This window comes from Ascaphus truei, chromosome 4 (genome assembly GCF_040206685.1).
Source record: "Ascaphus truei isolate aAscTru1 chromosome 4, aAscTru1.hap1, whole genome shotgun sequence".
NCBI lineage: Eukaryota > Metazoa > Chordata > Amphibia > Anura > Ascaphidae > Ascaphus > Ascaphus truei.
The window spans coordinates 339,398,640-339,417,062 of NC_134486.1; the positions used below are offsets into that span (position 1 = coordinate 339,398,640).

The 18,423-nt window shown below is 40.5% G+C and overlaps 1 protein-coding gene across 1 annotated transcript in view; it reads left to right on the plus strand.

The window, feature by feature from the left end:
• The window catches only part of COL21A1 (collagen type XXI alpha 1 chain), a 313,124-nt gene that overhangs the window by 40,191 nt on the left and 254,510 nt on the right, over positions 1–18,423 (plus strand). The window contains exons 2-3 of the mRNA XM_075598156.1: positions 3,947–4,055; positions 16,689–17,240. Coding sequence (XP_075454271.1) covers positions 3,968–4,055; positions 16,689–17,240 — 640 coding nt within the window. The 5' untranslated portion in view covers positions 3,947–3,967. The remainder of the gene's footprint in view (positions 1–3,946; positions 4,056–16,688; positions 17,241–18,423) is intronic.

The following is an 18,423-nucleotide window of genomic DNA, read 5'->3' on the forward strand; positions in this document are numbered from 1 at the left end:
AGAGCTTACAATCTAATTGGTAGGTAGGAAGAACGTACAGAGACAGTAGGAGTGCGTTCTTGTAAGTGCATCTGCAGGGGGCCAATGTTTATGTATGAGGTGTGAAGTATCAGCCACGGAGCTACTCATATGCTTCGTTAAGCAGGTGTGTTTTAAGGTGGGTCTTAAAGGTGCTAGACTAGCATGTCTCGGGTGATAGTTGGATAATGAGGAGAAGGGCATTCCAGAGGGGTGGGGCAGTCAGTGAGAAAGGTTTATGGTGGGAGAGGGCTTTATATATTAAAGGGGTAGATAGAAGACATCCTTGAGCAGAACGCAAGAGTCTGGATGGTGTAAAGCGAGAAATTAGGGCTGAGATGAAAGGAGGGGCAGAAGACTGTAACGCTTTAAAAATGAGGAGGAGAATTGAGTGTGCGATACGGGATTTGATAGGAATCCAGGAGAGGGATTTCAGCAGGGGAGACTCAAAGACAGATTTAGGAGAGAGTACAGTGATTCTGGCAGCAGCGTTTAGGATAGATTGTAAGGGAGACAGGTGAGAGGCAGGAAGGCCAGACAGCAGAATCATTTAACATTGAATGTTCTATGTCTGTGATTGGCTGTGGGATCTTGGCATGTACAGTATGTTTACAAAGTGTGGAGCATGTGACATTGCATTGTCTTATGTAATTCTCAGCATCCTTGAGTTTGCCATGAAGTTTTCTGTCTGAGGTTTGGCGAGTGCTGGAATGCAAGAGTTGGAGATGTGTTTTAATGTGTCATCCTCTTTCAGCATAGGTTGCAGATCATACAATAGGTTATTTTTTGTGTAACCCTCCCTGCCCGGCATCCTAGGGAGGCTACATCGCTGTCGGTGTGTGCATACATCAGCATAGATTACCTTGTCTCAGGGTGCTGGATGTGGTCGGCTGGACGATGATAATGATGGGCACCAGGAGTTTATAGTACAACTTCAAACTTTATTCATGTTACCTGTCATGGGAACACTTCACTACTATATACACACACAATAAGGTTGACATAGTTGTACATTGTTTCTTCTATACAGCTATCACTCTTGAAATATTTCTTCCCTGGTTACCCTCTCTTAACACACACTGGGAGGTGCATACACTTGTTACTGTGAGATTTCCTTTTATTGGGCCAGGCTCCCCTTATTAGCAACATCCATGTGTTCAAGCTAATTTTGGGTCCCTGCTGAGATTCTGGCCTGTTCTGTGCAGGTTACTATTACCCTCCAGTCCAGGCGTTGAACTGCCACTTCCTCAGTGGATATGAATTGTGTATATGGGGAGCCTTATAGATGGATGTCATATAAAGCACTTTTTATGTTTTACAAAAGTTCCTGCCACCCATTCATTTTCTATCTGCTTATTCACACCCAGACTGAACCTACCCAGCACTCTGGAAAGGTATGAGAGACTGGACACTGCCAATGTTCTGTATATAGTCAATCTGATATAACCTCCTTTGTACCAAGGATCTGTCCAGAAACTTAAGTGGCTGCTGACAGAAAGTGACCTCTCACCCTCACTGAAGCTACCGTGGCCATCTTACTTCCTTGCAATTCCTGCTCCTCACTTCCTGACAGGAAGTCAGCATCTCTCTGGCCCTCATTGCCAGAAGCTGTTTCTGGCCTTTAAATAGCAGGCAGATTCTCACTGTCAGTGCTTGTGCTTATCCTCTGCCTGGACCTGCCGCCTGCCTCGGCCCCAGAATTGGACTTTACTACCCCTGCATTCCAGGCCTCAGATCCCAGGCCACGATCGGTGTACTACTCCCTACCTCTGCCCTGTGGGTTCATATCCTGTCTTGCAGTCAGCAACATTACACTTTGGAGCCTGATTAGGTGGGATACACGTGTGATCTTCGGTCAAAAAAAATAAATACAAATCTATCATTAGTATAGATGCATACTGTAGATGAAATGAAGGCAAAAATGATGAAAATATATTTAGTGATTAAAGATGAAGTGGCATGTACAGACTTTGCCAGCCCCAAAGCCAGTTTTCCAGTACATATTGGCAATGCTGTAAAGAGATATTGGAATACAAGTTGATCCCATGGAGTTGGAGACTTTTTTATTTAACAGTTTTATTGTTTATTTAGACTATACTATACTATATACAGTACTATATTATGTGTGCCTCATTTTTTTTTATAAGGGGTTCATTGTTAATCCTAACATTCCAACAACTCTAAGGCCTTAACTTCCCACCCTAGGAACCCTTCCTAATACCCACTCCTTAGCCTCCACTACAGGTACAGGTATTACAAAAGTCCTGCCCCGTGAGTTTACAATCCAATGCACAGATCCACAGAAATCCATTAAAATAATGAACAGATGTTATTTTCCCTGATGTTATCGCATACCACAAAGCTAATTATGTGCAAAAACAATAGCACTGCCTCACGTTGGCTTGAAATAACAGTTAATAGATGTTGGGCCTAAGTGCAGAGACAGCAAGTGAGGGAGTTATTGTAGTACTGTAGATAGCAGTGCTTTGTCATGATGCATGCATGTTGGTAAGAGAGACTATTTGTGGGGGGCAGTAACCATGAGTCCAAGCTATTGAAATTCTTCATTTAAATAGTGTCTTTTTAGGTACTAAAATAGAAAATAAGGCCAATAGTAAACAGGAGGAGGCATCACATAGAAAAAAGGAAAAAGTTTATTAAAGGATCATAATGGACCCTTAGGCAAAAGTACCGCACCTATGCATTTCGGGCTTGATAAACTTTTTTATTTTTTTCTATACAAGTCCTCCTCCTGTTTACTATTGGCAGTGGTCTGCCTTATTTTCTATGTTTATTGCCTACTACCTATGGGCGGATTATGCACGCCTTTTTGACCTGCAGCTTTGATCACATGCACAGAGAGGACTAATGGACACCAATTGAGTGAGTTATCTAAAACCTCATTTATGATTTGTTGGTCATTTTGGCGACTTATTGTGTACTATCAACTTTTGTGCTTATACCACAGGTAGCACTAGGTACTAGTTCCCCATTCCGTGATAGGGGACACTGATCATTTCTACCATTTATATGAAGTCCTACTGCTTTATGACATTATAAGGACATGATCAGCCTTTGAAGCACCGGCCATCTACTTATACTATCTTTATAGGTACTGTATAACTTAAAGGTTGGGAGAGAAGGTGCTTGGCGAATAACGATTGATAGAGAGTTCCACAGGTAACAGGCAGAGAGGGAAAGCTGGAAGGCGAGGTAGAACAGCAGAGATGGAAAGAGTGAAATGTAGACTGTTATGAGCAGAGCACAGGAGACACATAGGGACATAACGAGAGATTAAAGCTGAAATCTATGGAGGAGCAGATAAGTGAAGAGCCTGGAAGGTAAAAATAATAACTTTGTAGGTGAGCCAAATCCTGATGGAAAGCCGGGAGAGGTATTTACGGAGGCGATGAGCAGGGACTGTTCTGGGAGAAAGTATGCAGTGTTAACTGTGTTACAAAGGAGAATGGAGTAAAAATAGTGTAACCCTTTCACAGAGTAATGCAACTTATTCAGAAACAGCTGATTACACTGTGGTTCGCCATAAACCCTCATAGACTTACAGTAAATGTTTTTTTTTTGCTTTGTTGTATATTGAATTACACCCCCCTCAGTGTCAGTCGGTCTGGGGCACCAATGCTTGTTAAGTAATCATGTGCATATTATATAATTTCAAGGGAGAAAGTAAACATAAAACATATAATTGAATATTCATTAAAGCACTGTGATTTCTTGAGTTTATCGCAAAGGTTTTTTTTTTATAGTGATCACAACTTTATAATAAGTCTTAGAGTTAATTTTATAATCTTAATCTCTATCATGCATGACTTTACAATAGGAATCTTGGAACTTTGTGTACTGTGTCTTCTCAAATCTTGATGCAAATGACTGATTTTTACTGATTTGTCTTTCAATACTTTTGTTTTAGGCTTACATATTTTAGACATAGATGGCATGGATCACCTTCAGACTTCATACTATTGTGATAATAGTACTTCGATATTGTGTGTCGTCAGAAGATGCTGAAATAAGATCAAGTAAGTAATGCTTTTCTTAACTTCTGCAAATGCATGATAAATATGTTAAGATTGTTACATGGGTTTTATACAAAAAAAAAATATGTACTGAACTTGATATTTGTAAATGTGCCACTTAAATGCACTAGTGCAAACATACAAAATGTATATACAGTAGAGGCAGCGATTATTCTAACAAAAACCAGTGGCAATTCCCCAAAAGACCCAGGTACACCCAGGTACATTCTGAATACATGCCTTAAACTTTCCTTAATCTAGCCCCAGCATTTCTGCATTGATTAATGGCCTATCAGAATAACAGCGGGGGGTCCCTGGCAGTCCCATTCAAACTGAATTGGACTGCCAGGGATCCCTGCTGTGTTAATCCTATGGGTCGTTAGTCAATGCAGAAATGCCTTAAACGTGCCTCAAACTAGCCCAGAACATACCCAGCACATACCCAGAATGTAACCCGGCTAGTTTACAGCAAATGTTAGAATAAACGTTGCCTCTACTGTATGTACATCAGTACAGGAAAATATACAAATATTTTTATTAATGCAAAATAGCAAAAATATTAAAAGAAAGCAGAGTGTATCTTAAACGTACAGTAACAACATAGTTAGTTCAATTAATATAATTTGATTCAAACAACATTTACAAATAGTGATATTAGAATATTTCTAAACCGATACTAAATATAATATTTCATAAGCAATTATTTCAGAATAACTTCCTGAACCCTCAAAATCACCTTCACAGATGTTAGTAAAATATCATTTCTAGGAGTGTATTAAAAGAGGTGATATTCTTACGTTTCCCTGGTGAACTGGATATCTCCTGTTACTTGAGGGTGTGCTATAGTTTTATTTTAGGGCCTTATTTATGAATTGCTTAAATATTTTGGCAATTGATGCTGATGTTTCAGATTACCTTATTTTCCGTCTCAACCCTGTCTTAAACTTCTAGGAATTTATATTGTTGAATGTGTCTTTGCTGGATGGTAGAAAGCTTCATTCCTTAAAAAAATTGTGTAGCTACTCAAATGCCAATGAGACGTGGACATTCTTTTATATTAATTAATTTTATGTGTATTTGTGTTACTATTCTGTTGTCATTCAGACAAATAATAATAATGGGAACAATATTACTCTATTAATAATAATTTCATAGCCACTGTCTTTTTTTGTAGTACTGTAGCCATCTAGAATTATTTGCAAGACACTTTATACTGAGAAGTGAGCAGTAATGTGCACAAACATTTAGGGATTTTTTTTTATTGAGCAGACTATTTTATTATTAGGAATTTAAACATCTGCCTCAAATAAAATACATTTTTCTTATAGTTTCACACATTTGATGCAAATCATAAAATGATGACTCCAGTTTATATTGGTTATGTCAGCTGTGCGCAAACGCCCTGCGCCCCCCTACCTGTTCTGCTCCTCCGTCGCGCCCCCCCCCCTCTAATATTGTGTCAAATGACGCTGCAGGGTCATGAGACAGCACGTGACCCACAGCGTCTGTTGATATCACATCTCCATGGCAACGGGCATCATTTGATGCCGCGTTGTCATAGAGACGGGTGACTTGAGCCAGGTAAGTAAGTTTACAGAGGCCTAACGCTCTCAGGTTATGTTAATATGTAAAATTTGATATTAATGGGCCTATTCACTAAACTTTGATAAAATCAGTGCATTGCCGATCGACTTTGCATTGTTTTAGCGAGCTATACTGTAAAACAGGTTGGTAAAAACAGTATTCACCAAGAAAAAAATCCAAGTTCGTTAGAAAAAAAAGAAGTAATTCGAAGCTGCATTTTTTTTTAAAGTGCTATCACGCTATACATCCTAGCGATCGGCAACTGATTGAAACTGTAGCCTGGAAGAGTTGCATGGGGACGCTGCGTCTCCATGCACGGCTCTTACAGGCGATCGTGCAATTTCAATATTAATTTTAAAACTAATGTGCGAGAGCAGGGGGTCTCCTGTGCTGAACCGCATTGATTTCAGCCTTGAGAACTCCTTACTTCCCAAGATACAGGCCCCGGTATGGGGTGCCAGTATCCATACAATGTTAAGATGCTCCGCGTAACGTGACCGGGGGATTTAAATCCTGCCAGGGGATACCAGCACCACACACTGGGGCTTGTATCTCAGGAAGTTGTGAGGCCCCGAGGCTGAAATCAATGCAGTTTAGCTCAGAAGACCCCCTACTCCCATATACTAGTATGAAAAAAAAACATCATAACCTTAGCGGCTAGCTGCTAAGGTTATGTAGCTGCTTTAATTTTATTTTTACTAATAGTGTGCAGGAGCAGGGGGTCTCCTGAGCTCATATGGGTTGCCAGTATCCCTTGTGTGTTTAAATTTAAACATTGCAGGGATACCGGCACCCGATACCGGGGCCTATATCTCGGGAAACAAGGGGTCCTGAGGCTGAAATCAATGCGGTTCAGCTCAGGAGACACCCTGCTCACGTACATTATTAGTAAAAATTAAAAATGGAATCTGTCACATGGTACAGAATGCCTCACATGGTACAGATCTCACAATCCGATTGGTTGGAGTAACATGTGTAGCCATGCTTTTCTCTCATGCTGGCAGTAAGCCTGGTAAGTTACAGGGTTGCCAGCATCAATCATGGAGGTTTGCCCTCACACCCTGGTGAGGTGTCATATGTATTGAAGGGGAGTGGCCACATACTCTGAGTCTACCGCTAGTGACATCAGAGATGTGCCTGTTTCCTGAGGTATATAAGGCACAGCACTGCCCAAAGTTAAAGTTGAAGGTCAAGTGTGTTCTACAAGGCTGAGGTGTTCAGCTAATACGTTAACTAGTGACCCAGTCATAGATCAAGGGCCTACACTGTGTCCAGGGACCTGGCACAGGAGGTGATCTCCCTGAGGGGAGAGGTGATTCCACTTCATTAGGAGAGCAGACCTTTCAAAGGGAAGTACCAGCCAAGATGAGCGGCTGAGTTGCTGGCTGTGTAGGGCAGTTTGCCCATACCACTATAATAAAGAAGCCCTTGATCAAAGACACTCCACTGTGTGAAACTGAAGTTACTCTCCAGCGGAAGGCACCACCAAGAAGGAGTTCCTCATCAGAACCATCTCCTTGCGGACGCAGAGATCCTGATGAGGTGGAGGCGCTGCACTGTATGTAGGTAGGACTCTAACACACTACCTCAGCGGCCTGTCTGGGTTGACATCCCCACACAACATCATGCGGGAGACTCAGGTGTCCTGTTGCCAACAGGTGCACCACCAGACACTACCATGTAATGGGGACTGGTTAGACCACAGGGGCCAATGTGAGATTGGGTGGGTCAGCCCTAGCCAGAAAATCCGTTACACATGATTGCAGCCATCATGTTTTTGGCGATGTCATCTTAAAGGGAGGGAAGCACAGCCTTCCTGGTTGGTTGGCTTCCAGCACTTTACATGACATAACATCCTTAAAAAAAAGGAAAGCGTTTGTCACTTGGTACAGCATTCAATCAGATTGGAAGTGTATCATTTGACAGTCAAATGTGATGTCACAGGCCTTATATAAGGCCTGTCCCTTCTCATTTGACCTCATGAAGATGACGGGACAACATCCGCCTATGGAATGGATTACAAAGCAAAACAAGACAGAAGAAAGAAGAAAAGAAGTTAACTGAAGTTGAGCAGCATTGAGTCGCGGATCAAGAGCTTCCAGATACAGCGGGAATCGGAAGGTGAAGACATGTAAAGGTAAGAAAAACATTGAATGTGTGTAATTTTTATTTTTCAGGTATTTGATTGTATTTTTTAATTTTAATTTTTTTTGCTTGCCCATTGACTGCCAATGTGTTTAGCTATGCCCCTTTGGGGCTATAGATTAATACAGTGACAAGCAATGCATTTTTTTGGCAAATGCTTGCTTTTATTTATTTTATATTTTATTTTAGTTGGTTTGTTGACTTTTTTAAATTCTTGTTTATGTTTGGTTTTTAAATTCTTGTGTTTTTGTTTTTGCTTCTCATAATTCTTGTGTTTTTTGGGTGTTTGAATTTTTTAATTCTGTTTTTTTTTTGATGTTTGCTTTTTTATTGTTGTTTATTTTTGATGTTTGTTTTGATTTAATTTTGGTGATTGTTTATTTTTTAGGTTCCCCATATATTGTATGGGCATGCTATAACACTGTGCCAATAATAAGGTAGCGGGGTTGGAGTATAGGGCTAGTTGCACCGTGAGGGTAGTTAGGTCTCCCTGGTGGGTAGAAGGGGAGGGGGGTTAACCCCATAATTACTATAGCGGTTACTAACCGTTAAGGTGATTACGAGGTTAGGGGCCATTAGTTTGTATTTTTTAATCATTATGTTGCTGCCAATGGAGGACAAGGACAGTGATAACGAGGACGTCCTTCATTCTGACAGGAGTAAGTACAAGTTTTATTTATTTTATGCTGGCTGGTTTTATTTTTAATGGACAAATGAGATATTATCCATGTCTGGATAATAATTTTGCCCATTACTGTACTCTATGTGTTGGGGCTGGGGGAAGGGGGAGTTTGTATTTATTGTAATGTATTGCACAGTATTTTTTTTTTTTTTTTGAATGGGTAAAAGCGCTATTAGCCATATTTGGTTAATAGCACTTTTAACCATTCCTGTTGTTGGTACAGGGGGTCGGTGGAGGTGATAGTTACCCCAGGGTGGTGTTTAAGCCTTACAGGAGGGTTGCGTGATGGATTAACCCCTTCATTACCTTAGCGGTTGCAACCACTAAGGTAATGAAGAGGTCAACTTCTGCTGCCAACCTCCCGCAAGGCCTAGACATCCACCCTGTGGTAACTACAAGCTTCACCCACCCACTGACCCAACAGCAAAACAGTGCTTGCCATTTAATCCCTTTCATTACGCTAAGGTAATGAAATTGGCTACAATTTTTTTTTTTTATTGCAACGGCCTCCGATATCAATCCTGTGCAGTAAAAGTAAAAGAAAATGCTTATATGCATTTTGCAATATTTTAGCGACAAATATTGCAAGATTTTAAAGTTTGATAAGCTTATTACTATTTAGTGAATAGTAATTACTAAAACAAAAAAACAAAAACAAGCTTTTTTGGCTGGTCAGGTGACTTTTGTGTTTCAAAGTGCTAAAGGTCGTTAAAAAGCTGTTATAGCTCGTTACTGCACTGTTATTACCATTTAGTGATTAGCAAAGTAGGCAGTATCACGCTATAAGGTGAATGTGAAAGTGAATGAAGTGCCTTCTCCCGTATTTTCTACTTGCGCTCCATATTACCACTTTCCCCTTAACAATGCTGTTAGTAAATTTCATACACATTTTACCTACTTTCTCTTTGATCTGTGGAATATTCAATATAATATACTGTATACAAAGTGTATATCACATATACTTTGAAAAATTGTAGTCATTGCATTTGCTGTGTTTGAGGGGAACACGAGCTTTAACAATTAAATATATAATAATGTTAATTATTATGCTTTCATAGCTTCATTTTCATTTTTTTGTGTACCGACATCATTTTTAGGTTCTTACATAAATATTTTTTATCTGTCTGCTTTCAAAATAGGTTTGGAAACCTTTCTTAACTCATTTACTGTATCATTTCTTCTTCGTGTTTTATTCCCCATACATAGACAAACAACTTAATAACTTGACCATACTGTATGTATTGACCTACTCTACTATGTAACTATGTAGCCTCTATGCAAGCACACACAAAAACATAGACATTCAGACATATTAAGGTGGAGGTGGGCGATGGCCTTAGTTTTGTCTACTGTAGATCAATTTCTTAGTTTTGTTTTAGTTCTTGGATCATGGTATTTAGATTAATCAAAAGAGGTTAATATGCCAAGTGGACTTGTCACTAAAGTATCTCAGCTGTAAAACTGCAACAAATCCAGTACAAAATAATTCCCCAGATGTATTAAAAGAAAAACACCTGTTGCTTTCAATGGAATTATTTCGTTTGATAATATATATTGTTGTGATTTTCACTGGTTTTGCCCAGACTGCAGACAGAAGATTTGAATACACACTCCTCATAGGTACCAAAGGGGTAAACAGAACACCACCCCCAAATATTAAACCAAAATAAAAACATGTACATCAATCGCACTGTACTAACTACTCTAACAATATACTAACTACCCAGCCCTTTCATACCAAAGGGGCTAGTAAAGCATATATAAACAAAGATTGTGAAAGATCACATACAAGTCCATAGTCATGACATACTGTAGAAGGACATCATACAGTGATAGCATCACTCATAAAGCCCTATTGTGGGGTCAAGTTGACAGATATGCCTCTTAACCAGCAAGGAAGAAGAAATCTTAGCAGATCATTCAAATGAAAGGTCCCATTAGGAGTGAAACAGAATGCAGACTAGACTCGTTTACCCATAATTTGCTTATATTTTTACCCCCAAAATTCACCCAGCTCCGGTACAGGTTAATGCACCCAAACAGGTATTAAAGCTTCAGTTCAAGCTCCCGTTTTTTTTTTTTTTTTTTAGTTTTTTTTTTACTTCAATAGTTTCATGTGGGCAATCTCTACTTACCTAAAGAACTGCATAGCTGCCGGTCAATTCGTTCTCCGTCTATTGATCGGCAAAGTTTGGCGACATCTTTAGATCTGGGGAATGTAAATGGTTGCTATAGGAACAAACATGCTTGTTAAAATAGAATACAAGAAAATTGGTCTTTCAAAGTTGTTTTTTTTAAAACAGAAAATGCTAAAAGTATTTTTTTTACTACAGAACTGATTTATTAAAAAACATACAGTACATGCAGGATATTGCCTGAACTGCAGCTTTCTCCCATTCAAGTCAATGTAAGTTAGTGCCCATTTGTGTGAATTAACCCAAAATGGATATTAATAAATCTGGGGGTTTGAATTAAGGGGTATGTCACGTGAAATATGAAACTCAAGACATTTACAGTGACAGGAAATATGTTCACTAATTTTTTTAATTAATGTACACATCAATATAATATTTGTAACTATGAAACTGCTATCCTTTGTTGCTGAACATGTAACACAATATTATTTTTTAATAATTACATGACCTGCAGCATTTATTTATACATCCCACACACTGTGTTTAAACGTGCGCTGGTACTGTATATGAAACCATTAAAGTAGAAAAATACTATTGTAATATTTTGTGTGTAGGCACGTACAGTAAATTAGCACAAAGAATAAAGTTGATTGTTAACCATAATAATTTATTTCACATTCCCCGTGCTTTGTATGCAGGTAAAATAAATAAGAAAATTGCTTTAGGCTCTAAGAATTTGCGACATTATTAAATTTCAGGAAGATCAAAGCAACTTACATTTACAGTGGTAAATGATTAGTGAAGAGTAATCAGTCACCAAGAAAGAAGTTAAACCCACCCATGTCTAACTATAATAATAATTTTATATAGCGCTTTTCATCCAATGGGACTAGAAGTGATTCACAATTACAGTATAGTGCATGGTTCAGAGCACATAGGAATGTTTATAGACAGTACCAGCCCAGATGGTTTTATTTTTCTGCCTGAGGCAAAGGCCCGTAAATTGACATACCCAAGGTCCCCAGATTACAAGGTGCTGATATCAGGATTTGAACCAGGTTCCCCTGATTTAAACTCTGTATCATTGTTTACTCTAGGTCATTGTGAGTGAATTTAGTGCCTTTACTCACTCCTTCTCTAGAGAGTACAATCATGTTTAAGTTCTCTGTCTTGTTGCTGTAAAGTAGAGTGTACTTCTGTGGTTACCCAAAGCACATTGAGAGTTACCTCTCATTTTCATGTATGTCCTGGGCACAGAGTTAACAGTACATGGTTATATTCAATAAACAGGGTTACACACAGTCAATTCCTAGACATCTCATGGGCAGAGAGTTGGAATATTGGGTACAAGGGACAAAGGGCTGATAAGTTTCAGATTGAAAATCGAGAAGCTTTAACATCACCAAACATCAACGAACTGCAGCAAATGGCTCACACCCTTTAGCTGCGCCAAAGGCTGTCCACCTTTGGGGTGATGCAGATATACACTGAAGGGGTTCAGAGTGAATGCAGCTGTGGATTCAAAGTCCTTTGTCTTCCTAGCTCATTAACATTCCAATGGGTGGAGTTGACGTTACACATAGTACAAGCAAATGTTAACCCTTTGCACGCTGGTTCTGTGTAGAGGGCATCAGCTCTTGGGTAACCCCATCATGCGTCCACCTTTGGGGCGACACAGACTGATTTTAAAGCTGCTTTATTTCAAATTGGAAAATCACAAGCCCTTTATCCCCTGTACCCAATTTTCCAACTCTATCTGTCCAGGAAATGTCTGTGAATTGACAATTTAACCCTGTTATTTTAATGTAACCATGTATTGTTATAACTCTATGCCCAGGACATACTTGAAAACGAGAGGTATCTCTCAATGTATTACTTCCTGGTAAAACATTTTTATAAATAAAATAAGACACCTTACAGCATATTTCCTGCTTCTGACATTAAATATGTTGTTGCTGATATACAGTAATTGGGACACAGGAAAATGGTGATAGTATTGCTGGTACATGCACATTTATGTTGGTAATGTATTGTATTGTATTGTATGTCTTTATTTATATAGCGCCATTAATGTACATAGCGCTTCACAGCAGTAATACATGTGGTATGTTTGTTTTCTTTGCTCTCATCTATAGAAAAATTAAGAAACTGAGCAGACGTAAGAATATCAGTGTTATAGAATGTCTGTTCCCACTTAAAGAATAGTGGCAAATCATATAAAGTGAAGGAGGAACATTCATAATGAGATTGCTTAGAGGCATTCAGAGACTACAGTCTAATACACTGGTATACCATTGGTGCATAGTCCAAAGCTATATTAGAAGATAGTGGAGTAGATGATACGGAGAAATAAGTAAAGGACATGCTATTTAAATGATTGGAGAAGCCAGAGGAGATTCAGGACACGGCTTAAAGATAAAAGACGGAACAGTGAAAGGAAGATGAAGATATGGTATTCAGCTTTCACAAGTGTCAGAGAGGTAAAGGAGGAGATACAGTACATTGTACTGTAGTGTTGCAAGGAGGCTTATAACCCTAGGGCCTAGATTCAATAAGCTCTGTTAAATTGGCAACAAATTCGGTGTTATGTTACAAAAATAAAAACGCAGGAAATTTTTTCAGATTTAACGCCACATTCACTAAGAATGTTTTATGCATGATAACGTTGCCATAATCAACTCATTTAGTTGCCTATAGCATTTTGTTGGTTATGCAGGAGAAACACCATAGTATTGCAATTTCCTGAAAAGTGCCAAAAATGCACATACAAATAACAACTTTTTCTACCATTAAATGACATAAGAGGATTTGCAGATGTAGCCGATCATACGGTTTCTGGTGCAGTGTAAAAAATAAATAAAAGAAAACTCAAAACATACCTCTGTTTTTAAAAACGTGTAACGGGTATTCCCTGTGAATACAGACGCTACTACCTGCTGTGTATACCTGTGTGGCTCTCATGAGCCTAAGCCTAGCCTAGCCTAACCGGTTAGGGACCGGTGATGTTGGCGGGCTACCGGCCCAGCTGGTGGCCCCTTGCCTAGCATCAGAAGAGAAGGTCACTCGGGGTAGAGATATTTCTGATCTGATGGGTGTACTGGCGGCCATATCTTTGTCTTCCCAACCCGCATGTCTGGTAAGGGAAGTTACATGACTGGAAACGGTTCCAGGGTAGATTAGAGGGCACCCTTGCGGTAAAGTTTCTGGTAGATACACTACTCGTAGGCCTCTATCAGGGGGTATAGCTTGTTCGGTGGCCAGCAATAGGGTGTTCTCTTGCCGGTCAATGTTGTAGTGCTTGCTGATGAGGCGGGCACCCGCCAGACCAGGTAATGTCCTTACTGCGCTGCAGACAGTAAACATGGATACATCGGCAGGTACCCCGTCTACGGCGACTACGTGTCGCAGGAGCTCTCCTAGCTTTTCGGCCCAGTTGGCCACTTGTTTGGGCATGAGCGCAGACATGCTGACTGATAGGATACTACGTTAACTACTGAGTAGGGCACCCCAGGACTATCTCAGCAGCGCCTCCAAATGTAACGGTATTCCCTGTGAATACAGATGCTACTACCTGCTGTGTATACCTGTGTGGCTGTCAGAAGCCTAAGCCTCCGCTCGGGGAGCCTGGGGTACATACATATAACACAATCTCATGGTGCAACGCCTCCACCTGCGATGGCTCCCGCCAGAGGAGGAGTGGTTCCGCGCAGGATAAATATATATATATCACTCCACACACCGCATGTAAAATAACCAATGACTTTACTGTATAGCATATACTTATTCATAAATCAACAGGTGTCCCTCTCTAGAGGAGACACTGACTACTGCATCTCGCAGGACGCTCCCACCTACACCGGGTGATCCCACCCCGTGTCCAATACCCCACACAATATGTCCCGCACCCTTAAAGGGGGATGATATGTGTGACTGCGCAACCACTAGTCCCGTATTAATAATATATGCAGGATCGTTGGTGCACTTGTTGATGGTTAACTGCCGAGAACTCCAGTGCCCGGGCCTGCCAAGGAGCTTCACAAAGGATCCGAAGGCTGATGAATCCAGGAACTACCGTCCGGGACGATCCCACCCGGATGGCTGCTGCAGCAGTAGCGGAGGTCTGAGCCCAAACCTCTGGATGGACGTGCAGCGTCCGCTGTGTCCCTAACTGACTCTGTGTAGTAAGGGGCAGGGTCCCTAACCTGGGACCTGTCCCTACAGCACTCAAACTACTGGTGACTCAGGGCTTATCTTGGGCCTAGGGGGCTGCTGGCCTAGTGCAGGGAGTCACTGACTCCTGCACCCTACCTCCTTCCCCTAGCTGCTCCTGGCGCCGACTAACGTGCTCCAAACCTCGCGAAAAGTATCTATTCTCCTCTGCAGGGAGATGCTGTAGCCCTATTGGCTCCCTGGGGTCACGTGGGGCGCTCGTGAGGCTCATGGGAGATGTAGTCCCTTCTGTGAGCCCTCTCCTGATTGGCCCTCGTTCGCGCGTGTCTCCTGCGCATGCGCGAACTTCACTGCTGGCCACCGCACCGAGATCTTCACTGCGCATGCGCCAACAGTTAGAAGATGGCGGTGCCCTGGCCGCCCTGCTTCGGGAGCACCGGGAGCCCTGACAACGCGATTGTGGCCTTGGCAACCGCCCACACGCATCCCCGGCAACCCCCGAGCGACCGACGGGACCGCCATTAGGCTCGGCAGCACCCGCGATCGCCAGGAAGGTGAGGGGGGGGGCTTGGCAGGCAGGGGGGACCTGGCTACAAACGTTTAGTAGTCCAAATAACCAGCTATTCATGGGATATATATTGAGTAGGTATTAACCCCTTGAGTGCCAAGGAGAGCCCAGGCAGCCTCACAGGCCCTCAATGGGTTAATATAAAAAATACTTACTCAATCCTTTGTGAGTCTATTTGGCATGCAAGAATATAATGGTTAGTCTGGTAGTAGGTACTGTATACTGTATATTAACCTCTTTGCAGTATGTAGCGGCCAGCTGGTCATGGGTTGCTAGGGTCTAACTGGTTACTTGGCTTCTAAGGGGCTAATATATTAAACACTTGTTAAAAGATGACTTAATTTACCTGTATTCCCTAATCCAGGTTGGTTTTGGATATCTTACCTTTGTATATAGTGGCCATTACATACATAGGCCTAACACCTGTCTGGGGTAGGTGATACCATTTCTCCATATTGTAGTTTTTGGTGGTAGTCAGATATCGCCAGGTGTCAGGCGGTAGTCAATAGCATGTGCATAAGCAAATAGCCAGGTCATTACTTATTTGCATATACCACGTTAAATCTAATGTCAAAATGGTTTGACTAAATAGGGCAATACATTTTATTTTTGGCGTTAGCGATTACACCACATTTTCAATTTCTTAACCTTTAGTGAAGCTAGGCCTGGGTGCTACAGTATAATATTAGCATTATGTGATCTACCTGGTTATGTGATCTACCTGGTGCCTAATGGTAGTAAAATTGGGAACTTTATTTTTATGGAGAGCTCAGATCCATAAAAAGTATCTTTGTAGTTGGATTATAAAGAGGCAGTACAAGCATCTTAAAAAAATAAATATAAAAAATTCTATTATAATTTTAATATACACTGCCTTTGATTACCTTTATTGAAAACAAATTATCTAAGCTGTCCATCGATTCGTTCTCCCGTGATTGATCAGCAAAGATCCTGTTTCCATGGATTCATTAAATGGCCGCCTTTCAGTTTGAATCAATCGTTCAGTCAGTGTAACTCAGCAGCTACAATGTATTCTGATATCACTAAGGTAACATTATATATTGTTACAGTTTATAATTAAAACTGCTGGGAATATTGGCAACAAATTATCACAAACAAGAAAGTGTTCAAAAGATCTTGCACTGATGGGGACATGGACTAAAACCTGTTCAAGAAATCAACAGATTATCAGTATATTACAAAGAATTAAAAATGTCACTAAGTTGAAATAAAAAATTGTCGGCAGTATTATCTAATATTAAAGAACTAATTTATAAAAAAAAATATGTAAAATATTGGTTGGATTGCTCATTTAAGGCATAAATACATTAATATTTTCTTTTTTCTTTTAGGTTGCAGAACTGCTCCAAATGACCTAGTTTTCATCTTAGATGGCTCATGGAGTGTGGGTCCTGAAAATTTTGAAATACTTAAAAAATGGGTTGTTAATATTTCAAGCAATTTCGAAATAGGGCCAAAATTTACTCAAATTGGAGTAGTTCAATATAGTGACTATCCTGTTCTGGAAACCCCACTTGGGAGCCATGATTCTAGCAATGACTTCATCAGAAGAATGCAATCCATTGAATATTTGGGTGGGAATACAAGAACTGGAAATGCTATACAATTTGCTGTTGACAATCTGTTTGCCAGATCATTGAGACCCTTAACAAAAATTGCAGTTGTTCTTACTGACGGCAAATCACAAGATGAAGTGAAAGATGCAGCAGAGGAAGCGAGAAGGAATAAAATTACCCTTTTTGCCATTGGTGTGGGTTCAGAAGTTGAAGAAAGTGAACTTAGAGCTATTGCCAACAAGCCTTCCTCTACCTATGTGTTTTATGCTGAAGACTACATAGCAATATCAAGAATACGGGAAGTTATGAGACAAAAACTATGTGAAGGTAATTTTGTTTCTTGAAATTAACCACGATAATTAATTTACAGTATATGGAAAAATATGCATTTTTAACATTTGTAATCCGGACCAGACATTCCATTAGGTAGTGTACTGAATCAATCATTATGAAAACAAATATACTGCAATACTCATGTCAGATATGGTCTTGTGCTCCCTGGCATGTATGTGAGTCAAATTGGCCGTAGTGTATAGTGAATCTTAACATACACTAGTTGCGTGCTTTAATTTTTCTACTCGCAGGACAATGATAGATAAAAAATACTTTTACATTCAACATAAAATATAATTAATTAAAAAAAATTATTTAAACTTTACTTTGTAAAAGTATCTGTAACCCAGAAGACCATTTGAAAATCCAGATTACATTCTGCGTATAGTCACATAATGTTTTGGAAAATGTTGAGGTATATCTTTGCTCTGACTGATGCACGACTTTATTAACTGTACAGTAAATGAACTAAAAAATAAGGAATAAAGTATACTAGCTGTTCCCGGTGTAACATACGCCGATCTAGCAGATCTTAATGGTTACTAAACATTACTCTTTGTTTTCACCACTCCCTGTAATGCCTTGCTGTCTCTTGTCCCCACTTATCACACTCCATCATGCCCTGCTTGTCTTTGCATTCTACTCCCCTCTCCTCTTTGTGCACACCAAACTCCCTCCTCCTATTCATCTCATGTCTCCTGCTATCTTTACTGTCCTCCTACTTACCTTGCTGTCTATCCTACCCTCTTTGCACTCCCTCCTGCCCATTATACACAATACTCTCCATTCCCTATTCATCATCATCCATCTGTCTCCTCTTGTTGCTGTGTCTCTCTCTCCTCTCTGTCTTTGTCTCCTGCTCTCCTTCCTGTCTTTCTCTGTGCACTCCCCTCCTTGATACTCTCATAGAGGAGGCATTCCAGTTGTTGCAGACATCCTTGTCGGTTTATAATTCAGATTTTTGAAGTGAAACTTCTTTAGTGGCACCTCATTCGAACTGGGGCAAAAATGGATTGTGGAGACAGAAATGAACCGGATGTGACGTCAGCCCGACCCCAACACTGACATCCCAACCGCTCAAAAAATCAAATGCGGTGGCGGCGATGGCGATAGCCGCCGGCGCCACTCATAATGGTCGCAGCACCACCCACACGGCCGCTAATGTTCCCCGCCCGCT